At 33.9% G+C, this 26,836-nt stretch overlaps 1 protein-coding gene across 4 annotated transcripts; it reads right to left on the bottom strand.

The window, feature by feature from the left end:
- On the bottom strand, positions 1-26,261 carry LOC138693495 (VPS35 endosomal protein-sorting factor-like). Of its 4 annotated transcripts, none has more exons than XM_069817505.1 (19): positions 25,968-26,261; positions 25,177-25,671; positions 24,286-24,382; positions 23,310-23,486; positions 23,073-23,229; positions 21,983-22,316; positions 18,768-18,944; positions 17,152-17,323; positions 16,139-16,412; positions 14,035-14,216; positions 9,930-10,073; positions 8,599-8,771; positions 8,252-8,414; positions 7,962-8,154; positions 7,028-7,167; positions 5,951-6,116; positions 2,118-2,251; positions 276-407; positions 1-183 (listed from the first exon to the last, which is right to left on the bottom strand). In XM_069817505.1, exons 2-19 carry the CDS (start codon positions 25,209-25,211, stop codon positions 88-90), a joined length of 2,946 nt encoding a protein of 981 aa, XP_069673606.1. In that variant the 5' UTR covers positions 25,212-25,671; positions 25,968-26,261; the 3' UTR covers positions 1-87. The 4 variants fall into 4 exon arrangements, with proteins under 4 accessions (XP_069673606.1, XP_069673604.1, XP_069673605.1 ...); XM_069817503.1 differs by lacking the exon at positions 25,968-26,261 and adding an exon at positions 25,816-25,946; XM_069817504.1 differs by lacking the exon at positions 25,968-26,261 and having other exon boundaries at positions 25,177-25,931.
- Positions 26,262-26,836: the final 575 nt, after the last annotated feature.

Here is a 26,836-nt window from a genome sequence, read left to right on the forward strand (position 1 = left end):
TAACTAATAAAATCAGTACTGATAACTTTATTTTCTTGTATATTTTTCTCTTTTATAGAATAATGAACACATCTCTTTCATCATTTTCTATGTCTTCTTCAGCTGAAGTTTGGTCACCAAATCAGCATATGGATTTCCTCCTGGTTGCATACTTTTCTTCTTTAAATATTCCACAGTTCGGGCCTTTGTTTACAGAAAAACAAAGAGAGATTATGCAAGATGTATACACTTTAAAAGAACAGAATAAGGAAAGAAACATTATGAAAGGTACTTACAGAAAGTTTTGGATCTATATAACCATGTCTATGGGCCAAGTTCCATAAGTTCATAGCTAATACCGCCAGACTAGGTTCTTTAAGGTTACCCCTAACCACCACTCTTCCAAACAGATCCAATGCTAATAGAGCCTGTAATAAAAGTAAACAGTATCTAAAACAAGCAAGAAATTGGTATACAAGTTGCCATAAAAAAGTTACCAGGGGAAATTACGGAATGAATGAAGATTTAGGTATGATGGAGAGAAAGTTGCAGGTATTGCATGTTATAAACCATAAATTACAAGACTAAAGTAACTGATTGCAGCAATAATGCCTCAAGTAAGATCTCTAACAAACTAAAATTTGCTCCAGCATGAAATAATATATAGAGTATGTACATCGTAATGCCCTATTTTTATCTTGCTCCCAATACCAAAAAAATAAAGCTAAAGTAATTTTATATTCAAAAACATAAGTCATATGAAATCGTGAACTTGAAACATACAACCAGAACAATTTCTTATTTTCAGCATAAGATTACGATGATGCATTCATGAAAGTCAGATAAGCAGCACTAGTATAGTACAAGGCAACTCTCTTCTACCGCACTATGTTGCAAAAGTCCACATTAAACCATTTCCCTCAACTTACACCACTGTTCCCTGGGTCCCTTCAAAAGTGTAAAAGAGGAGCTCTATTGTGTCTGTTTTATATAAATGATGTTTAAAACTTAATATCATAAAGAGCATTTTTTTTTTAATGCCACCAGGTTAGGTTGTCTTTTCGACATTACTGGTCTTCTCTCCTGGCCATGGCTTAGTTGTAACCCACTTCTGAGGTTGGGGCACCTGGAAGGCGGAGTTACATTTTTTTAAATATAACTTGTAAAATAAGAAAAAAATTAATTTGTATAATTATACAGGGTGTTAAAAAATAACGTTTCAACGTTTCAGGGATGATAGAGGAGGTAAAAACAAACATCTGTTTTAAGTGACAAAACTTTAGCAGATGCGCCGTTTTGCCGCTAGATGGCCTGAAGGATAGACGACTTGACTTCCGTCACAACACACACTGGTTAGTTCTGTTTGTGCACGACCATCTTGTAGGGCCTTATCTGTTGCCTAACAGTCTCCGTGGTGGTAATTATTTTGTTTTTCTACGTGACGTCCTACCAGAACTTTTAGAAAATATTCCATTGAACATCTGAGAATGAATATGGTTTCAGCATGACGGTGCCCCTCCACACTTTGATCGTCGTGTCAGGAACTACCTGAATGCTACATTCCCCGATTGTTGGATTGGCAGGGGTGGACCGGTTCCGTGGCCACCTCGATCACCGGACCTAAAAAAAGAAGCATCGTCACTTTTAATACCCTTGATTTTCAAAGTTATTTTCGGTATAACTTCATCATTTTTCTTGTAAAGATTGAAATTATACTGAAAGTAGCTTTGAAAATCAAGGGAATTAAAAGTGACAATGCTTTTTTCTTTCTCCTGCAAAATCTGTTTAAAACTCATAGTGGATTTTCGAGGTGCAGCAACGATATGCAAAATAATGTTTCCTTTGATTATGTTTTGTGTTACATATTTCGAATACATGAAAAGTTTTCTATTTTAAGTTTCGTATACTATAAACAGAATAAAATATTGTATTTATAATTTTGTTCTTTTTTTCTTTCATAAACGATTTGTTTTCTTGATATTCAGTCATATTTTTATATTAAAGAGGAAACTTTTGTAGAGAATAAAATGTAACATTTTGAGTCATTTCCTATGTTGATTAATTTAATATGAAGAGTCAAGTATGGAACTACAATACAGACCTGTTTTGCACTTAAATGTCTAAATTATCATAGTTACCTGTTTTTGAAGTTGTTCACTTGTACCCAAATATTTTAGATGACCCAGAATTTCATCCAACAATACTGAACACATCTTATTGATTTCTGAGATGAATTTTGGATCTGAACCATAGAGTGTGTCATTTGAATCAACTGAAAGTAAATAAAAATGATTGCCTACAGTACACCATTACACAAAAACTTGCACAAACGTTCTCAATTTTACACCTAAAATAATCCATATAAACATGTGTAGATTAGTGTACACACACTAACAAATTTATCACTGAACAGAAAAATATAGTGGCAGAACTTGACTATCAGAATTTGATGCATAGGTCTAGGTGTGCAATCAATACAAAAATACGTACACTTGTTTTTCTACACATATGAGGGAAGAAAGTGAATTGCAGAATTTTAAACTTAATGACTGTAGCATGTCAGGCTCCTGGAAATAACTATTTAAAAATTATACACATATGACAAAAAATAACGAACTGAGCATTTTCCAAACCTATTATTATTATTATTATTATTATTATTATTATTATTATTTTCTAAAAACAACATATTAATATAAAATCGATTCTACTTACGCCATTAATTATTCGTAAAATTATTCTACATATGTTATATTCGTTAATTTGTATTCAATTAATTATTGTCTAAAACACTTCTGAGTAATATTCGAAAATACAATACCTAATAACAGCATAATTTATCCAAAAGGATATGACCGAAGGAAATAAATTCATAATTATTATACTGTATACTTTATATTCTATACTTTTAATATCACTAATCAGCCACCACGATGGTCTCATGGATAGAGCGCTGGACTTACAATCCTGTGGACCCAGCTTCAATCCCTGGTGTACCTTTTTCGAGTCAAAAGTGATCCGCGATCAAAAAAGTCTGGGAACCACTTTCTCAGACCATGCAACTAGTGTAACACATATATGTATACTGAACACAAATTCACTTTCAACAGGAGATTTAATTCTTATAGAAATTCTCACAACCACAAGCTTCCTTATGGATATTTTTATAGCTTCATATTTGGCATGCATGCACATACACAACGCAAACCCACAGGCAGTTTTTGGTGGTGAGGAGCGAGACTCTTCTCAGCTACAATAGCCTGGTTTGCTGACTGGGTTAAGTGAGGCGAATAGTATCCTTTATCCCTGTCATCTTTAGAATACTGTAATTTATTTTGTTTCCCTACAATCCATTACATGTCAACCTTTATCACACTTTATCTTGTGTGGCGTATAGAGATGTTAACAATAAAATTATTTTATTAGTAAGAACATTGAATAGCTGATTGAACAACGTATTTTTCTAGATGAAACTTAAATGTTACAAAAAAAATCTTGAAGATATATACTTGTATGTTTCAAGGTCGTCTGGCACAGAGCTATAAGACGTTAAAAACCTGTGTTATTGAATTTAGTTAAGTTACGAGAAACTAGATGTCTGTAATAGGAAGAAAAATCTTGTTCCAAAAGAGCCCGGATTCAAGAAGTACTCTGCGAATACGTAAAAGAATAGAGCTAAGAGTCTCGCCCACCACTCTCTCCACCTCCCTCCCCAACAAAAAAGGGGGGGAGGAGATAAAAAGAAGGCAAAGGAAAATCGCCATTTACCTTACAAGTGCAATATTTAGTGAAGGCCAATTTCAAATTTCTGTAGTGCATACATTGCAGTTCTTGATTACGAGAAAAGTCACTTTATGTTTCAGTTTGTAGAAATGGATTCGGAACACCTCAAAATCTGTGCTTCTGTGGGTGACCATGACAATATCTTTGAAAAATATTGGACTGTAAGAAGACAAATGACTTTATTGTCAAACGCCTGGCATTTAGAAAACAACAACAACATGTTTCAATTTGTCCGTGATGGAGTAGTGGAGCCATCATTTGTACTTTATTAGTCGTTGTTATTGCTGTTGTATACCAATGACAGTGAGGATTAGTTGATTGGTATCATTTTCCCCATGCTTCCCAATATAATACAAGTAAGCTGTCACTATTCAGGCTCTTGCATTCTTCAAGATTTTTATTTAATATAACATCTTTATTATACATATGCACACTTGGATGTATTGAAGATAGACAGTTGGTATTTTGCATAGATGTTCGACAAGGAAATAGTGTCCAGTTTGCATTCTTAGTATGACCACCACAGTTGTTCTTGGCATGCTGAGTATGTCAATTATGTGTCCTTGATGTTTTTGTACTCTTTTATCTTTTCAGATGCTCCTCCTCAAATCTCTGTTGAGTTTTAAAATTTTGGTGGATTTTCACAGCACAGTTACTTCCAGTAGCTCTCTGCAATAGCTTATAGTACACATCTTATCTCTCAATGGAAGGCTTTTGTAAAATTTAAGACAACATAATCAGTTGAGGATTGTGTCACACTGTTCTCCAGACAAGCATTTGAGACTTTTACTTCTGGGGGATACTCCATACAAAACGTGTTTAAAAACAAGACTCAAACCTAACTCGACAAATTGTCCACAGAGCTTTAACCATTTAGATCCAGAATATGTTGATAAAATTAAAAATGGTCTTAATGTATATAAATGTTATTGTTTAGGATATATTAGGGCAGAAAAACATAAAAGTTCCAAATTTCAAATATGAATGGAGTGAAAAAGACTTTCCTCTGTATAGGACATTGGGATTGTATGTAATATATTTCGAGTTATAATAATATTTTTCAGCATAACATCACATATTGAAATTGATTGAATCAATCAATCAATCAATCAATCAATCAATCTTTTTAATTTATCCACTTGTTTGCTGACAATATAAAGTCCACTATAGTCCGCTGTAATCTATTCAGTTGTTTTTCACGAGAAATGTGGGGTATTTTGATCGGTGTTCATTACAGATGCCTGTTGCTAGTAGCCAGAGTTGAGGTGTAGTCAATATATACTGCAAGGCTGTGTCTTCTGCAACTGGTACTGATGATTTTAATTTACTTTATTTGTGGTTTATGGATGGACAGTATAGAAGAATGTGTTCCAGATCTTTATCATGATTATTACACCACAGACAAGCAGGATTATCAGAAATGTAAAATCGGTGTAGGTACAATTGTGTGACGATGTGATCTGTTCTAACTCTTGTTGAAAATGTTTGAACATGTCTGGGTAAGTTTTTGTACATTTCCAGGTCATTTGGTAAAATTTTTCCTTTGTCAGAAATTGCATACATAATACATATATAATTTAATTATTTGAAGAAAAAACATAATTTTACGATACTATAAAAAAAATTGATAACATAGTACAACAGCACCAAATTCCTAATACAAAAAATGACGGACATGTATCAAATTTTACTTTTCACACTTTTAGTCACTCACAGTTTATGGTTTGGTTCAAAACACTTAACACAGACACCTCTTTCACATTTTATACAAATTGTAGTCAGTTTCCCTTTATGGCACCATTTGCAGCATAGCTATTTTCCAGAGGGATTCTTTCTAGTCATTTATTCTAATTTGTTATATCTAACATCCTGAAGGCTTTTACCTTCGATTGTGGACCAGTCCTAGGTCTTGGTGTCAATTACTTAATAAAAAGTACATAGCAAATCTGTAAGATCGGAAAACTCTGACAACAAATTCATTCCAAAAATTACAAATAGCAATTTTTACAAAATAATACTTACTCTTTGTGGAACAACATCAAGTTCAGTTCTGTTCTAGAATAAAAAAAAAAGGGAAGAGAACACGAGAGAAGAAGGAAAAATATTAAGAGGAGATCATTCAACATACTTTTTTTACATAAAATAAAAACTGAAGGATAATTTTCAAGTTCTTGTAGCTAGGAGTTACCTTTCTCAATGTGATAGGGATAGGATTCCTGGGCAGCTGCTGATAACATGTCGAGCACATGCAAATATACCACAGGTCTAGCATTGCTGGTCGGTTCCCATGCATAATGCTGAAGCACTTTCAACAATCCACGTGTCAGGTACAAAACACCCTGCTCAGGAGAGTCCTGAAAATATGTAGATGTAACACGTAATATTAAGCCCATGTCGTATTCATTCACCTAACACATAAGTTCGACAAAATAAAACTGATGAAAATAATATTTAATTAATTCCTTCATGTATAGGGCATTTATCACATTAAGTACAATTTAAAACCAACACAGACGTCCATTGCGCTTTCAAAAAGGGTGTGATGATATTATTATTGCCACTGCCACTTCATCATCACATAATTGTCAACATTGTAATCATCGGTAGTGACAGTAGAAGTGGTGGTGGTGGTGATGGTGATGATGATGATGATGATGATGATGATGGTGGTGGTGATGGTGGTGATGGTGGTGGTGGTGGCATAGTTTTCTGCCCAAGGGCAGTCTTTCACTACAAACCCAGTATTCTCCAATCTTCCCTAATTTCCCCATTCCTCTTAGTCTCCACATATGATCCACATATCTTAATACTATCATTGTGTATCTTCAGAAGTATATACAGTACACTAAACAAATGTAAATGTTAAACTGTAAATGTTCATTTAGAGTTAATCATTCCCAATTTTATATTTGTATGTCTAATACTATAGTGATCACAGACAGCAAAGCCTTTTTAATTATTCATTATGAAAATGTATTGAAATGAATCTGTAAAGTATCAACATAAGTAAAGATACAAGAAAAATGGTCAATATAATAAAGTTTGTAATGGATAAATTTTGAAAAAAAAATGATTATGAATGTTTAGGCATAATAATAAAATAATTATATTAAATTACTATTTTATAACATAATTTCTCAAATAAATGCATTTCACCAGTTCCTATAATATATTACAATAGCATTAACAATTTTTCCTGTGAATTCCATCAATGATCACCATATCAATACTGACACTGCACTGTAATTCACATCTTGTTACTGACCGGTACAACCAGAAGTGTGGACAGGAAATGGCACAAGTATGACACAAGATATGGTTCTGAACTGCGCTGCTTGCCATCTACTTCTATTGTTCGAGGTAGCTCTGGTACCAAACTTAGTGCAGCTTTAAAACATGCATCCGCTGAAATTAACACAAAAAAGTTTATGAATACATAATTTGTCCAGATCATATCTTATTAATGCATATATACGTGTAAAAATGTACCAATAGAAATAATATTCCTATTCAGCTGATATATTCCCTTCTATTTCTTTGCATTTGTTGATAGGAACCGAAACAAATATGTATTTTTGACAGGAAAAGTGCACTGAAAATGTATAATAAAATGAAGAGTCCACTGCAAGAATGATGGATGTCATTTGGAATACAATTTGCAGGAGAAGCAATTGAAAGTTTGAAATGCTTAGCGCTTAAAGCTTAACTGTGATTTTCCGATCATTACTGGACAATGACTATCAGTGTTAATGCCATATAACCCTGTATGTACATTCTATATGTCTTAAGCTATGCATTGACAGTCTTGGTTCATATTCGACAAGAAAGTGACATCCATCATTCTTGCAGTGGACTCTTCAAATAAAAGAAACAATGTTACTTTTTAACAATCATTATAAGTTTATAAGTAGTATTTTTATCTCTGAATCGCTTCTGTGCTTTGAAAGCAAAGTTATATAAACATTATTGATATTTACTTAAATTTCTATAAATTTTAATCCGTATTCATTCATACATAATAAAACAGAGACAAACCAAATTCTTCCAAATCCAATATAAAGTGTTCAGTGTTAACAATGGAAATACTAATGAAAACGTATTCCCACAAAGACGACACATATCAAATTCCTCAATGCAATACTGATACACAGGATATATTTTCTTATATGACAATATCAATACAACAATAACGTTCTCACCTTGTCCCAAACATTGGTTGAGCAATGCTACTTGTCCTGATAATAGATACAGTTCTAATCGAGTCAGCACTGATGTGATGGATGGAATGGTAATGTAACAGTACGCTGCACAAGCTCGCACAAAAGCAGCTGTTTTTCGGGTGTGATGACCTTTCACAATGCGACGTGTCTCAACAGACAAACGGTTCACACTCTGTAAACAGAATGTCCATATGCTATCTTTAACCTCTGTAAAACGAACTGCTTTACCATTGAAACTGTTAAATTGAATTTAATTCTTGTTATTTTACCTGCACTAACTGAGCATGTACAGAATCTAAGTTAGGAAAGGCTGATCTTGCTTCCACATAAAAACTCAGTTGCTGTTCAAAATCTCTTCCATAATCTACCTTCTTCACAAAACCAGATATAAGATTTCCAATTTGTCTCTTTTCATCATCTACAGTGAGAGCACTATAATAAAAAAAAAAATAAGAAGTTCAATTCTTAACTACTCTTTCTCAATATGAGTAGCACGGTAAATTTTTATGACAGTACATCATAAATAACACTGAAGCATGCACCAATTTACTTCAGGACACATAGACACCAACTATGATAAAATTTAGTTTGTATTTGAAAATGCAAACATACTTACTTGACTGAATCATGCATAACTCTGCAGATGAACATTAGAGCGTTGGTAATGACAGGATCATTGGTTGGTTCTTGCTGTACATTGCTACGAGTGAAAGCATCCATAATATTCTTACATACTTCCACTTTGATGCTTTCCTTTTGAAATAGATCCAATAGTGGTAAAAATTTGTCCTGTAAGCATTTCAGATCAATATTCATTGTTATGTAAGAAGTGAAATGAATTCTTATGACATGATCACCAATAAAATGATACAAAAAACTAGTCTAATTTCGTTCTATACTTAAATACATTAGAATTTAAAAAATATGTCATATTTAAAATTACCTAAGATTGAAGTTTGTAAAGAACATAATATATTATTATGATATAATAGTTATAGTTTTCGACTTCATACAACTCAAATAGTAAGGAAGAAATCTAAAACAAAATATCTTAGAATGTAAAACGGAAAACAAAGCTAGGGAAGTCTTTACTTTTTTTTTAGTTGGTTATTTAACGACGCTGTATCAACTACTAGGTTATTTAGCGTCGATGAGATTGGTGATAATGAGATATTTGGCGAGATGTGGCAGAGGATTCGCCATAGAGAGAAAACCTCGGAAAAAACCCAACCAGGTAATCAGCCCAACTGGGGATCGAACCTGCATCCGAACCCAACTTCAGACCGGCAGGCAATCGCCTTAACTGACTGAGCTACTCCGGTGGCTTAGGGAAGTCTTAAAATCAAAACTAAATCATAAGCATAAATCTGAGAACTTCTTAACAAATCACAATTACTGCATGGTGGCTGAAAATGTATAAAAGGGAAACCAAGCAATGAGAACCATATGAAGCTGGAAGCTAGTATTACGAAATAAGTAGCACGTAAGTAAGACCTTCGTATGATTAATTTGCATATCTGTTTTCAGCACTCTAAAGTCCCACTATTATTATTTTTGTCCCTTTGTCATTTTATTGTTTCTGTACTTATAATGAAAATATGCTATAGTTTATAACTATTATTATCTGCCTATTTTGAAGTATAAATATTAATTTAGTTCTTCCGACATCTAATTTTACTTCATAAACATATGTTGGATTGGTGAATAAGTTCGTGACGTTTTTCTGTACTTTCATTCATCTGCTGTCCATGTTTCCATAGCAACCAAGTACTTATTTACGCTACAAACTTATGCACCAATCTAATACTTTATAAGACCTGTGATGCAACATATCCAAAAGTATCTACATTGTAAAAGTGTATGAAAATATGTATTACTAAATGATGGGAATCTATGACAGACCCACAATAATATAAAATATTTTCTTGAAATAAAATACTCATTTACCATAGTAAAAAGAGATTCAAAATCTCGCGTATGAAAAAGCACTTTTTCGACAACAGCTTGCAGTTGTGGATAATGATGTTCATATGCTCTTTCTGGGCTCATATGACGGATGATGTCACCTAGAAATGTGTTTACTTCACGAGGCTAAAAAAACACAAAAGAAAAAAATATATTAAAAAGGGCTCAACTTGTACAAAATTTGCATCACCTAAGGACTCTCCAAGCTACATGAACATATTTTCTTCCACATGCCGTATCAGAACAGTTCTAAATGAAATGTAATTTCCTGTATCTAAGCACTCAAAATTATTTTTTGTTCCAAGAATAAAGACAATGAACAAAATACTTAAAAAGAAAATATCAAAATCACCGATTGTATATTATATACTCTACTTGACTGTGCATCCATATAAGAAGACAAACTCACTCTCTACATTGCATACAAAAGATAACTTTTCATAATCACAAATGTTTAGATACTAGTAGCTGATTTTTGTGTATAAATCATTATAAACTTTAAATAGATATGTGAAATTAATTTTCCTCAAACTCATATAAGACATTATAATTCAAGAGTGTGATCCCAAAATTTGCTCAGTCCATTTGGCCATTTTTATGGTTTATACATATAAATGATGACTTCATTGTTAAATCCAGAGCATTAGATACACACACACACACACACACACATATAAATGATTATATTTGAGACCTCTATCATTATATTTTAAGCTTGTTTTCTTCCAAAACAACGCCAATCTTTGCCTAACAGCTTGTGTTATTGTGCATGTCAGGTGAAAAATCGCTCAGTCCGTAGACTGGTATTGTACTAGTATAAAAACTAGCCCAGTTCTTTCATAAAAATGGACTTAACGCATTTTGGGATAACACTCTTCAATTGCTTTTACTATTATTTCATTAGTTGCGAAAATTGTTACTTGATGATGGTCAATTAGGTACATCTAGGTACTTTTAGTATGTGATGTGAATGTTAAAAGTTGTTTAATTAGCTAGTCTAATGGCCAGTTTTTCCAAGTAATGTTTAATTTGGCTTAACAAATGTTAAATTAACAGCTGGTTTATTTTTAACGTTTTGTTAAGATATTTTCCATTTTTCCAACATAATTTTGTTTAAAATAACCAACACTTAACTTTAACTGTCGTTAATACTATTCTAACTACTCAACAGCAGTTGGTAATGATTTTGCATATATAAGACAACTTCTTATTGGCTGATATTATTATTTAAATTCTGTACTGTAGAGTAAGTCATGAAACATGTGTAAAATCGTAACCTGTTACAGTAGTCATGATTCATACAGTACAGAGAGTTGATAAATGAAAGTTGCATTGACTACTATTGAATAATAATAATTATTATTATGTATGGTTACATTTTATAATGCTAAATATGAATTTCTGTTTAGAAAAATCTCAGCATTATGACCACCAGGTGACAATAATTACACGAATGTGTGTGTAGTCAACTGTACAGAAAACCCCGAGGAGAATTCCGTATCATATAAAATTCTCTAATTTAGGTTCATGTATAAATTATATGTAATTTCGTCCTAAAGAAGCAATTGCTGCTGAAACATTTTATTATTTAGTCACTGCGTATTTTGAAGCACTATTGACATCGGCTATAGTTGAAGAGCCAGTAACATAGAATCTAGAGTTAATAGTAGCTAGTGAATTGAAACAAGTGGCCTATTTCAACTAGGTAACATACAACTGAGTTTTATTTTAAGACATGAAAGTGATTATTATAACTACATACCGGTACCTAAGAAATATTAGTAAATTAATACATAATGTGCATCCAAACATAACAAAACTTAATTGGTATATTAACTTTCATTTATTAGAATTATATTATAGCTAGCGATAAGATATGTTTGCACTGGCTTTAAAACAGAAGCGAAAGAGCTGGATTCTTGGAATTTATAATCGTTTTCTTTCCGATGGAAATTTAATTTTCCAGCAGGATAATCACCCCGCGCACACCGCCATAAACGTTCAAAGACGGTTCACGGAAAAGCATGAAAATGAGGATTGACAAATATCGAGACATCCCACCTCAAAATCCAGATCAGGTCTGGGATCAAGTTCTGGTTACCTGGGAAGATTTCGCTAAGGACCAGAACTATTTCCGCGATCTGGTGGACTCAATGCCCCGAAAATGCCAGGCAGTGATAGACGCCAATGGCATGTGGACAATGTATTAGATCCACATGTGTATTTATTTTATTTTTCTGTAATTTGTTTGTTTATCTTTGTTTTATTTCGGGAAGAAAATTGATCTCCCAAGAGTTTTTTAAATTCTCCTAGTGGAGCCAGAGTTGCGAAATAATAAGTTCCACTACACAAAATTATAAAAATGAAGAAAGGTAACATGTATAAAAATTAGTTACGTCAAAAAAAAAAAAAAAAGTTATCGCCGAGAACCGAACACGGGCCCCTGGGATGGCAAGCCAACACGCTACTGACTACTCCATCTGGGTACCATGACGTAACCAGCGCGACGAGGCATATATAGCTGCTAGGCTTGAAGTCTACGGACACAGCTCACATACAAACGTAATCGTGTAAATATTTCAATGTTCAGTACTAGTTAATGTTTAATTTGGGCTGATTTACTGAAGCTTGGTGAAACCGTCCCTTACTCTAAACATTCCTCAAAGAGAAACATAACATGTTACTTTCACAACTTTTGTCTGAACAGCTGTGGTGTTATCCGCCATGTTTAACTGTTTGTTAAATGAGTTAACGGCCTGAAATCCTACATTTAAAGTTAACAAACGGTTAAGAATCTGTTAAGCCAAACTGGTGTTGAACAAATGGGAAAACTGTTTTTAACAAACTGTTGAAGGTTTAACAGTCGTTAAGTCTTCTAACAATACTTGGACAAACTGGCCATAAATCTCCTTTCATTACAAAATTTAATGGACTGATAATAACTATGTAAGTTGCTCTAAAATGAAGAATTATTAACTACTTAGCTACAGCAACTAACTGTGGATAAGTAACTTAACTTCCAAGTGCGATAATAGTACATTATGCAACGAGCCTATAATGGTAGTAATTAAAATGCGAGTATGTTTGTTTATGAAACGAGCGCAAGCGAGTTTCATAATTTCATACGAGCGTCTTAATTACCATTATAGGCAAGTTTCATACGACTTTTATGCTCGAACATGTTTCTAACTTGAAATTATTCATAAGTATTCATGTTATGGTTATGTAAGTGAGGAGGGGAACTGACTTCTAAATTGTGAGATGTGCGCAGACGCGAAAGTATTGATTTTTTCCGAGGAACGAATGTCATTGACCTTGATATAATCTAGAGAATAACATAAACATTAGTCTTGATATAACCTGGAAATTGATTTAGAATTGAAAAACGAGATGACAAATTGAATTTATTGAATATTATTTACAATTAACGCTAATTATTATAGTAACAGAACATAACCTTCTGCGACAGTATTGGATTTCCAGCCTCCGTGACTTTTCGCTAGTTGTCTTTCGATTGCATATCCGAGAATAATCGATACTTGCGCTTTTATAATGGTACAATGGTGATTTCTCATTGGCTGAACAATTGAACTATAATGAATAGGTGTACTTTAATGAGGTGCATTAAAGGGCTACTACCAGGTGTATAATTACTACATTTCGGCATGGTCGAGCATAAATCATGTTTTAATCATCATGTGTGTCTATTTATCTATTATTTACATCACATTAACATTTTTCTTTCAGTTTTTCAAGTGAGTTTCGGTATGATTCAAACAACAAACCAAATAGAGTGAATTTAAATAACTAAAATACACGTTATCTTATGTACCTGTGCTCTGCTTCTCTGATCAAGCAGTGTCTTGCATCTGGGACTTAAAATATTTCAATGTCTCATTATTTTTTGGGGGGACTGTACACCACACCTACCCAAATATAGTTGATGTCATTTGATCATATCAGATGTGTATGAAGGCTAGGTTAAATATATACGAAGTAGCAATATTACTTTATAGTGCATATACTTTCGATCCCTAATTCTTACACAGTCACATAAGTAATTACTGCTAATAGCTCTCTCACTTACTGAGAAATGTCGCACTGCAAATTGTACCCACACTTCAGCACAGCTCACATATTGGCCCGCATCACTCAAGCGACTCACCACCCTCCATACATCATTAAGCACTTGAAGACGATGCTCAGGAGGAGGGTCTGCCAATGCCAGACATAAACCCAATGTTCGAAATAAGAGATACTGTGGAAAACCTATCCATGAAAACAAATGAAAACTGTTTATAGCGATTCAACTGTTTCAAAAATCTTTTAATATTCTAAAATTAATTAAGCACTCATAATTGTAGTGATAATTTTCGTGTTGTAATGTCGTAAATCTAGAAAGTCTGGAACTGAATATCTAATAAGATATCTAGTTTAAAATAAAACTCTAAAAAACAAAATGCTGTAGACAGCATTATTACTCATCTGCCAATGACACCCAAGAAAATGAAGACTTTTCAAAACCACAGTGCAATATTTTGCTATCATATATTATAGGCCAATATTATGGAAACTTATGGAATATACTTGAGATACTACAGCATTTACCCATGTAGTGGAAGCACTTTCTTTTTCGATTTGTACAATGAAACACTAGGGTGCGTCCTTTACGCAAAGAAAACATTTTAGTTGAGGAGGGGGGGGGGAGGCATTAAAGGTGTGCCAGCTCGAATCTTGAAATAATCGATAGAATATGTAACGATATATGGGCTGCAACTAATTTATATATTGATTGCATCACACTTAAGATGATCGATAGTGAGCAGCAATTTTATAAACAGATGATAACTTGTAATAATGAATACATGACAATACGACAAGACACTTTATTGTTATTATTAATACTAGCCTTATCTCATTCACTGTCAGGTTCAGAATCACTGCTATCATTTGTCACAGATTCACATTCCTCTATGCGTCTATTATGTGGGGATTTATTTTTCTTTTCATTTTAACGCGAAAAATTGGGCTGCATTCATTATGTGGGTAAATACGGTAATATCACACTTCATGATTAATTGTAAAAAAAAAATACTATTGAGAGGCAAATCATATTAAAACAAAGAAATGTCACATTATGTGTTCAGTAACAATAAATTTCCTTTATTGTTGTGAATGATATTACCATTTATAGTATATTTTGATGAGTCCCTAGATACCTAAATGAAAATAATTTAATATGAACATAAAAAAAATAAGTCAATTTTCATTTTCTCATTAAGTTCAGCAACAATCATGTTTCAAATGATACTACCGTTTACAGTTATTTTCACGATTCATTATTCAAATGATATCTAAATGAAAACAATTTAATATTACGAATTCAAAAAAATAAATTTTCATTTTCTGAATTGCACACAAAAGGCATTCTCTATAATCTCAAAATTGAAACATTTGATTTATTTATAAGTTGCACAGTTTAAGTAGACATAAATACATAATTAATTTTTCACAAATTTAAGTAATACAGCTATATGCATATTATATTCATTAAAAATATAAATTTTATATCTACGACCACGAATTTTACAATATATTAGACTTTGCTTTGATATACTCATGCGTAAGAAATGAGTTTATAACAAGAAATATTAATCCCGCAACAATAATGTATTTCTTCTAAGGTGGTGATCACCTGGCTAGTCTTAGAAGCTATTTGGTCCTAAGTAAATAAACAAATAAAATGAAACAATTATTAACAATAACAATAATGATAATAAAATTACTTCATCAAACAAAAAAATAAAATGTGACGTTTCAAGGAATACGTGAAAAAAGATCGAGATTTTCAACTGAAGTATTAAGGATATTACTAAATTCCAAGAAAGTAAGTTACTATGAATGTAATATGCTATGATGGAGAGGAAAGGAAGGGAACGAAAGGAATGGTCTATTAGATGATCAAATAACAATGTTTGTTGATAAGCATTAGTTTGATGTGATATACTACGACTTAATAATCAGGATATGCTGCTCTTGAGAAAATATAAAAAAATAAAAGAGACTATATTATACGGCATTCGTCAAATACAATGTGGTAATTAATATCTACAAAAACATCTGTAAGACATTTATAATATTAGCATGAATTGTGTTTAAATTGGAAGCACGGAATATGTAACTGTTCAAACCTTCTTCATCACAAGCTGACACCAATTCAATAAACTGTAGGGCACGTGTAGCAATATAGGATGGTTTGAAAGCTGCCATGATGGTGTTGAGCAAGAGTGCACTATTGTTACATTTTTCCTTGCATCGTGCCAGAATTTCCACCAGAAGTTTCTCAGGGGCATTTGCTGCAACACCTTGTAAAATCCAATCCAACGCAGGAGTGTAAAGTGTCAAATATGTAGACAAATCCACTTTTTGACGATTCAATTCTGTACGAACACTGGGACTGAAAAGCTAAACAAAAGAAGCAGACAATATAATTCCGAACTAAGTAGTGATTACTCTATTACTGAACTCATAAACAGCGAATGGATTTCTAGGCGCTAAAAAAGAGAAATTTAAGACTTTATCAAATCATTTTAATTTTGGTAAATATTCCATTTTAGGTAGAATTTATGTACAAAGAATTGCTGCTGACAATGATTGCTACTGAACTGAAGACTCAAATTCTATCAGTGAAAGAGAATGACTGCTGATTGGTCAGTTTCATTTTACATAACAGGAGTACACTGACGCAAAAACTAATTTGTAAGCTCTTGCGTGACCTGAACCTACCACCCCTTTTATGCTAGGATGGACTTTTCCAAACGAACTTCGGTTCCAGGAAACTAGGTAAAATCTTCTTCCCTCCTCTTTTAAGACCAATATGGAACAAATTTGCCAGACCAGTGATTGTACGATAATTTCTTCAAATTTTAAATAGCATTTTTTTTTAGTTTTTTGAGCATTTTTGCATTTTTAGTACCGATATTTTTATTTCAAATATACACAAAAAAAAAGGCGGTTTTCAAACACATTTTTTAGACTTTATAGGAGTTTATGGTTAATTTAAACGTTTTTAGGTCCTATAGAATTTTAATAGCGGGATCCTGTGTACATGAAACATAGAGATATCTGAATAATATGCGTCTAAGATGTAGGAAAGAAAATAGGTATGGAACTCATAAATATGTTAAATTCACTCAAATCTTACTTGATTATATGTAGCTAGAAAGTCGTAGAAGTTTTCCTTTAAGTAATCTCTATCTCCAGTAGTAACAGCCATGCCAACTCTGCACAAATAACATCTAGCGTAGACAGCCACTAAAGGATCTCCAATGCCACGTATCATTCGTGTCAGACGCAACAGAGCTTGGGAGAACTCACTGTACAAGAAAAATTTTATACCAATATTGAAACTGTACAGTTTACACATAGTTAATACAAACAGGCATAAATTCTGTAACACATTTTTTGCCTTGTAGTGGTGATTTTGCTTTATAGTCAGATAAAAAAATAATATAGCCTTGTTCTTTTTAACATTGATAGGCTTGTATTACTGCTTATCTCAATAAAAAAAATTACAAGATTTCAAATAAACTAATATTACCTATACATTTTAGCAGGTTAGCTACTACAGAATAAATAAACAGAATAACATCCAAAGATATTCTATGGTACAAAGAATATTCTCTTATGGATGTCCTTAGGTATTATATCAAGTATCCGCCTGTTGGGTTCATCAGGAAGAACCAAAACTGATTGAACTGTGTTTCTTGCATAGTCAAGGGAGGCAGCCATGACTCATGCTAGCTGTTATAGTCCAAGTATTCATTTAATACCCAGGCATTGTAAAAAAGGGTACTTTCTTTTGAAGAGATAAAGTAAAAGTTTATTGATCAGGCCTTCTCAGATACTGCTCCAATTGCAAGAAGTGGTAACATGTATCTACGTTAGCAATTTTAATTGACATTCTCAAATCAACTTCACGTGGAGTAAAAACCAATGTTGTATCTGGAATTGATTGATGACAAAAAAGGTTAATAATTTTAATTAAGTCATCTTATACCTTAAAATTTATTCACTGTGGATGGTGGTGGCAGAAATCTATGTATTAATGTTGGTATAAAATAATTATTACCAAGAATAATCTTTGCAACGAAAATGTGACATCGCTTGACATTGACATGCTACGGTGCAACGTCATATTCTTAGTAATAACATGGCCAACATTGAACAAGTTTATGTATAAATACACGTTTAACGTGAGTTTAATATAACAATTCCTTTGTTTTTTAGAACTTTGAACATGTATATATATCGGCAATTGTCAAGATAGACAATGATAAACACGTGACTTCGATTGGTGCTAAAGCCTGCCTTTCTCATTAGCCATGCACTATAAGTACTAATGCGTGCAAAAAAAGATATATCCAACACAAAGCCTTCTGAATGGTATTTATTGGACATTTAAACTCTAACTGGTTTCGTTAATGAGTGTGGTGCTAGTTTCACACTTTCATTACTCTGTGCATGGTTCAATGTGTCACATAGCGAGAAAAACATATTTTCAGAAAATACCATATTAACCCTCATAAATGCAAATCAAAAAAACATATAGACATTTTTTTCACATGTATGGACTTTCTTGGAGAAATGTTTTGGAATTCGATGGTGCTGTGTTTCTGGGACATCTTCCATATTATAATTTTGAAGTGAATATGTTACTTCTTACATGTTTAAAACTTTTTGATATATTATTGCAAAATTTAAATATAAAATATGGGTAACCATTTTAAAATTGTATCAAATTCCAGTATTAATACAAACCTGGATGTAAGGAAACTGTATGACTTAAGTATAGCCATCTCAACATATAATCTTGGAACTAGTTCACGAATAGATGCAATTTTATAGAACCAGTTACGACACGTCTCTTTGGCAGATTCAGGAACCATGTCTGGTGTGAAACTCTCAGGCAGTGATGTTGGAGTCTTGCTTCCTGGGCTTTAACAGAAATGCATTACTTTCGATAAAACAAATAATTTGTAAACAACTGAAAGAAACATTTCTAGGTAATATAGAGGTGAAATGATGGTGATAATGCCAGCGAAATGAATCTTGAGTCCAGCACCGAAAGTTATCCAGCATTTTCTCTGAATAAGTTGAGGGAAAACATGAGGAAAAACCTCAACCATGAATTTGAACCTGGGTCCATTCATTTCATGGGCAGATGTGCTAACCGTGGTGGACCTGTGGAATTTCTTGAAGTTGAATAGTTCATGTTGTGTTCTATCTAGTGTGCATAAAATGAGATTTAAATATGACTGTACTGCACGTCAAGTACTTTACCTAAGAAACCCAAGAGATCTATATTTCTATAATTTTCAGAAACCATAATATAGAAAAAGTTCCTCTCGGCTATAAATTATGAACACATTGTAATTTCTCATACTGTACCCTAGAAGTCTCGTCACCAAGATAACTTTTCTAATACATCAGAAGAACTATGACAGTTTCTGAACAATCAAGTTGTTTCAATGCAATACATTCTTACAGCATTGTGTAATCTACGTATTACTCTGTGAAAAGATTTATTAAATCTACATACTTAGACTTCAACAAACAAAATTTGATAACACAATCTCAAGGGGAAAAATGGAACTCTCTGCGCCATAATCTACAGTTAATTCCCAATTTACCACGAAAATCGTCTGTAGCTGCATTTAGACTGGCAACAGGCCAAATACCTGCATAGAATTGGAATATATCAGTTCCCTAATTGCCCATTGTGCAACTCAAACGAAGAAATGGATTTGGAACACCTCAAAATCTGTGCTTCAGTGGCTGACCATGATAATATCTTTGAAAAATATTGGAGTGCAAGAGGTCAAATGACTTTAGTGTCAAATGCCTGGCATTAGAAAACAACAAAATTTTCCATTTGCTTTTTATGTGTATTTTAGTAATTAAAGTTATCGGAGTAACTTTTACTGGACTTTAAATAGTAATAAAAAATTTTGCGGAAAATTCATGATTTTCGATATTTTGCGAAAATTCGTGCATTAATTACCGCGAATTATCGGGAGTCGACTGTATTAAAAATATGTTGTTGTTGTTTGTTGTTTTCTAATGTCAGGCGTTCGACAATAAAGTCATTTGACCTCTTGCACTCCAATATTTTTCAAAGATATTATCATGACCAGCCACTGAAGCACAGATTTTGAGGTGTTCCGAATCCATTTCTTGGTTTGAGTTGCACAATGGACAGTTAGGGGACTGATATATTCCAATTCTATGCAGGTGTTTGGCCAAACAGTCATGGCCTGTTGCCAATCTAAATGCAGCTACAGACGATTTTCGTGGTAAATTGGGAATTAACTGTGGATTTTGATGCAGAGAGTTCCATTTTTTCCCTTGGGATTGTGTTATCAAATTTTGTTTGTTGAAGTCTAAGTATGTAGATTTAATAAATCTTTTCACAGAGTAATACGTAGATTTAGTAACAGGTCTGTAAGTAGCAGTGCTGCCCTTCTTTGCTAAAGCATCCGCATTCTCGTTTCCCAGGATTCCACAATGGGATGGTATCCATTAGAATACAATTCTTTTATTGAGTGATATTAATTGAGAGAGCATTTTAGTTATTTCTGCTGTTTGAGATAAAGGTGTGTGTTTAGAGACTATTGATAGAATAGCTGCTTTGGAGTCTGACAATATAACTGCATTTTTAAATTTACTGATGTGGCATAGAAGATTCCAGAGACTTTCACTTATTGCAATGATTTCTCCATCAAAACTTGTTGTTCCATACCCAAGAGATCTATAAAGTGAGAAGAGACAGCACGTAACACCTGCACCGGCACCTTGTTCTCTGGAGATCAAGGATCCGTCAGTGTATAAATGGAGCCAGTTTTGTGGAGGGTACCTAATATTAATTGTCTCTAAAGACAATTGTTTTAGTATTTCAGTGTTTACTTCTGATTTCAGTATTTCTTCTGTTAAATTTAGATTATATTCCATATTTAATAGAGTTAAAGGGTTTGGTTTAATTTGTAGGTTTTCTTTTAAATTCGGGATATTGATTTTCTGTTTTAATTCTTGAACAAAGGATATGAAACTTTTTTGAGTTTTCAATCTACAGAGAGGACTGTATGAATGCCAATTGTTTCCTGGTAATCTAATAAGTTTTTCATATTGAATCAGTGCTTTTTCTTCTATTGTCATTTTGATGCTGTGAATATTAGTGAGGAATCTCATAGAATCTATTGGAGTTGTTTTGATTCCACCAGTAATGAGTCTGAGAGCTTGGTTTTGAACATATTCTATTTCGTTTATGAAAGGTGAAGTAATTAAAATTTCTCTGCAGTATGTCAGCACTGGTTATATAAACATTTTGTATTTAGTGTTCAAAGTATTCCTAGAGCATCCCCATTTCTTTCCTGCTAGTCTTTTTAGAAGGGAGAATCTTTAACGAGCTTTTTCAGAAATGTATTTCAAATGGTTGCTCCATGTTAACTTACTATCGAAAATAACTCCAAGATATTTGGATTCATAAGTCCTAGGAAGGTTTTGGCCATTGTATTGGATATTGAATTTTCTTTCTTTGTTACCAAGTGAAAATATTTGGTAGTTACTTTTGCTTAAATTGAGTGTCATCAAATTTGATGTATTCCATTCATGTAGTTGATTTAGAGCTTTAAGAGCAGAATTTTGAATTTTGTCTCTATGTCTGTAAGATCCGGAAGTCCACAAAACTATATCATCTGCAAATAGTGCTGTTTTCATGTTTGATTCCTCTAATAGGGAGGGTAAGTCATTTATATAAATATTGAATAAAGTTGTGCTGAGGACAGCGCCCTGAGGTAGACCTCGATATGTTTGTCTGTAACTAGAAAGTGAGTTACTGAATTTAGTGGCAATGAATCGTTGACTAAGGAATTCTGATATCCATCTGAACATACAAATATAAATATAAATAAAAGAAATAAATAAATGAAAGAAAACATAGTATATCCTAAACTTTAGAGGAAATCAAAAATACTTACACGTAATATTCGGCTTTGGTACGCAGGCGGTCATAAACTAGCTTTCCGAAGATATCAAGGATGTCTGTGATGAGAACAAACTTGCTTGGATAAAACTGAATGACAGAAGTATCCACAAGCAGTTTAGAACATTGAATGGCAATCTTCAGAGCTTTAACACGTTGGTCATGGTGCCATGCTTGAACTAATTCTTGGTTAAGTTGTTCAATACGGTTCATATATTCTTGCTGTGTCAGATCTAACATTTGTCGCACAGATCCTTCTTCAAAATCATCTAACTGTTCCAATCTATTCTTCACTTTATCCACTACAGAACTTTGTGCTTTCACGACAACTGAAACAGATGCATATGAAAATAACATCACCATACAATACAGCACAGTTTTATACTACATTAACTCTCAGAACACTGCAATCATTCCATACAAGAAGACTACGCATGTAAACAAATGCACGTGTTCGAAGCCTAACCTACTGGCTGCAGGACAAAAAACCTCTTTTTGCCCTCTAGAATATGACGTTAATTAGTTCCCAGTCTGGAAATGCAACCTGTTGTATATTTTCAAAGACTTAACAGGAAACATGATGTTTTTCTAAACTCATAAAGAAAATATGATATATGAAGCAGCTGGAAAAATTATAAAGACAGTCAAGAAGGAATGATTTGTAGGTGGGGACAAACACTGAGCGTTGGCAATGGAGAGTGATAAGATGACAAGTACGTTGTATAATTTATATTTGGTAGCATCTCAACTCGTAACATAACCCAAATATGGAGATGGGAACAGTAGTCCATCACTAAATTTCTTTCTGTACACTCAGAAGCATTGATTGCATGCGAGATTTTTTACAAGAAATGTCCTTATACAAAGTGAGCCAAAGTATATCTACGCAAAAATTAAAAAATCTAATTCTTTAAGCAAACAATATTCCCTCCATTTTTATAATGAAAAACTAAAACAAAAAATAAACACTAACGAAATTTTACGAAACATGAATTCACGGTTTCTTAGTACCTATTTAAAAGCAGTGGATGTTAATGTATTATATATATCACTTTTACTAAGAAATGCCGATTAAAATTACATACCTTTCTCTCCTCCTGATAGAAAACTTGTGACAATAGACAACTTTTCTGAAGTGGTAAACTTGCTCAAAATAGCAGATTTTCTGGCAGACCACGGTTCAATAGTATCATCCAGTAAGGAGTCTTTACTCTTTCTTCGATCAGTTGGTGCAGGTTCCCACTATTAGGAAATAACTTCAATTATTACAAAATTCTACTTCAGTTACATTAATAAATTGTCTGAAAAATTAAAATATTTACCATGTCGGCAGCCATCTTTGAAAGTGGGTCCATCTCCTGGCGTGCAAATTGCGTCAGAGGGTCTGTGCCTTCTAGTGCAGCTGCCAGAGATTCCAACGTTGGTGTTGGAGTGGAGGAACCAGTACTGCTTGTGGTGCTTCCTCCAAGAGTCCGTCTGGTGACTCGACTTTCAGTTACCTACGTCAATAAATGCATGTATTCTTACATTTAATTCTGGTTGAGGAAAAGAACTCTGGAGATACAAATGAAAGTAAGACCCAATTATAAGAGGTAATCATCTGCATACTTTGGCCTGTTATCTTCTTCTATGCCGAACTAGAAACTCAAAACTATTAACCTGGTTCCATTTCTTTCATAAATTTTAACGACTTGCGAAATTTTCATATCAGTGCCAATTGGAATATCAGAGATTCTGCCAACTCCTTACCAAAGCCACAAACACAAACCTTGATGTACTTCTAAAGAAGTGTGTTATCTTTCATTTTATAGGCTGACATCATGAAATTTGTGTGTAGTGACGTAGTGATATTCATTAGGCCTATTCAACCCTCATTCGGCTTTTCTATAGCATGCAATGCTGAAACTTCCAACTTTTCCAACTTAGTTCAGGTTGGGTTGAGTTAGGTTAGGTTAGCTTCATTCATAATTGCTACGTCATAAGAAATTTTTTTTGGTATGCGCATTAACTTGGATTGGGTTAGATTAGGTTAAGTTAGCATCAGTGTTCGCGTTCATTCCATTTTATTTCACGTATTAAATAATTATTTTTAGGCTAGCTACACCGATCAATTCCTTCAAATTTTTAGTTACTTTCTAGGCTGTTTTCAAGTCAACTTAAGTGCTATATGAATTCTTCACATTCGAAACTACCTTCCCTCTGAAAATTTTTCCACTTTTTTCGTTAAACAACCCTTAGTGTCGAGTGCTATAGAAAACCCAACCATTCTTCTTATCAAAACCTTAATGAAGAATTTACCGTAACAACAAGAGGCTTCAGAGGATGATCTGACACTTCCTCCCATACTAGCTGTCTCCTCTGGTGATCTGATGCATAGTCGCATGTCCGACATGACCTGTAAATTATAAAGTTTAGATAGATAAATAAAAATGAAGTTAAAATTTATGCAAACGGTGATCCTCCAGAAGAACTACACTAAAAAATGCGCATCCCCTTCCCCAGGCCCATATTTACCAATGGGCAGATCGAGGCAGTTGCCCTGGGGCAGTAGAAGTTAGAGAGCACTATTTTTTTGCCTGAAAGGCCTGCAAAACATTCGCAGGGCACACTTCTGTAAAAGGGCAGCGGCATTTCCCCGAAGGTTATAGCCCAGTTTAGGTGTGTGTGTATTAATCGAAAAGTAGGGGCTAGAAAATATTGATAATAGAACGCATATTTATATGACTTTTTTTTTTTTCGATTAATACACCCACACTTAAACTGGGCAATAACCTTAGGGGAAATGCCGCTGCCCCTGTTCGGAAGCGCGCCCAAAGAACGGGGTAGCAAAATATAAATTGCCCCAGGCAGCAGAATGTCTAAACACAGTCCTGCCTTCTCCCTAAACTAATTACAATACAACACACCGAAAAGTCGAAGACGTAAACTATTTCTCTAGTAATTTAACCTGGATCTTTCGCATGTACAGTGCGTTCGTAGCTCGGCCGGACTTGCCGGTCGTTTACGTATAACTCTGGCGGCAGGCGCGCCAATCTTCACCCAGTCCAAGGCCGTGGAACAGTGCGGCCGAGCTACGAACGCACTGTATCTCGGTAACTGAGAGGGGGAAGGAAGATATGCCTCTTTCAGTGCAGTTCTTCTGTAGAATTACCACGCAAGTATGACTAATGTCGTAAACCCTTCACTTACCATTCGCATGATGAAATTGGTCTGGAGCTTAACATTTTGAGGAACCAAGTATGGTGTAACTTGAAACCTACATGTGACAAAATACAGTCAATATGCCAGAGCCACCACACACGGGTGTGCAAAGTTTTGTAGTCAACTAGTTTCGTTTACGTATTCAGTTAGTAACTTCGTGGTGTTTCTGTATTTCAGCAAGTGGTAATGTTCTAAATATACCTCGCACAGATTACATATACATGCATTGTTCACTACGTGAAAGCCTGATCTTGGACACAGTTTGTAGTGGAATCTATGTAGGCCTACTGATAAGCGAGTCACTGGAGCCACATTTATCTCAGATTGAGTTGTCTCCATCCACTTGTCTGCCAGCTTGTCCTGGTCAGCAGAAAAAGCTGTTACTTATTCAAGTGATGAGAAGAAAACCAGTTCCACCACGTAGTTCAATCTTTAATAGTGCTAATGATGATAGTTCATGGAAATTGTCCAAAAAATCAGTGGCTGAAAACAGAAAAAGATAATTACCATTAGCGAACAAAGGTGACAAAAGGAAATAATTGAAGAAAACAAGGGTATCGGATAAGAATTTCAGTAATTTCTGCATTTAGACCACCGCTAATGCAGTGAAACATCGAAACACCTCACTTTTATCAAATTATTAACAAAACATGTAAAACCAATAAACCAATCACGATTCAGTTAATCAAAATGACATTTCTTTGGTTGTACCACACATTTTCATAACCACGAGAAATGTCCCATGGCACAGGGTCGCCAGACCAAAAACGTGAAATTACCCCAAAGAACTGCTGACAGCATACAAAAAATGACGCACAATTTCTCGGCTATTATACGTTGGACGGCGTAAAAGAAAGTGTAACCATATATTGCAACTGACGTTAATTTGGCATTAATTTTACATAATATAATAATTCGCTTATAACTGTTTAAAGACGTGCGGCTCACAACAAAAAGAACTTGGCTCTGAGATCAAACTGCGCATGCGCACATTTGGTTAATAAAAATGTAACTTTTGTATTGCAATATGCGTAACCGCAGTACGAAGAGAATTTCTTGATTTGATCTGGAATATACACGCGAAAATAAATCTAGCTAAGGTTTACGCTTGCACTCCATGAGAAGTCCGCGCATGCCCAGCTTGATGTCATAGCCAGTGTTGCCAATTTAGCAGTTTTACCGCTAGATCTGGCGTTTTTCTGTGTTGGTTTAGCTGGTGAAATCCTCTCAAGGTGAAATTGATGAGATTTGTATTGCCCTGTATTGCTAGTATAGGGATTTAGCGGGTTTCTTTTACCACTTACAGCGGGAAAATAATATCTCTTTCCACTGCTAACAGCCAAGTTGTTTTTTTTTTTTTTTCTGTCGTCGTAAGCGCCTCCTTGATAAAGATGTACGTATGAACCTAATGCTCTGAATTGACAATTATGTCATTCTTCTTCTCGCCTACCAATACTTAGAGATGGGACTCTTAAATATTAAAAGTGTAAGCGTATCACATATTAATAAATGTCTCTCTTCCATTTCTTCTTCCTTTTTACTCAAAAACTCCTAGGAAATCATGACCAGTAAAGTCAAAGAATATAAAACGAAAGGATTGTAAAACAAGTCCTGAAATGCAAACTAACCAGAAAAAGAGAATATATAG

The sequence above is a fragment of the Periplaneta americana genome, chromosome 17, assembly GCF_040183065.1.
Source record: "Periplaneta americana isolate PAMFEO1 chromosome 17, P.americana_PAMFEO1_priV1, whole genome shotgun sequence".
In the NCBI taxonomy this organism is placed as follows: Eukaryota; Metazoa; Arthropoda; class Insecta; order Blattodea; family Blattidae; genus Periplaneta; species Periplaneta americana.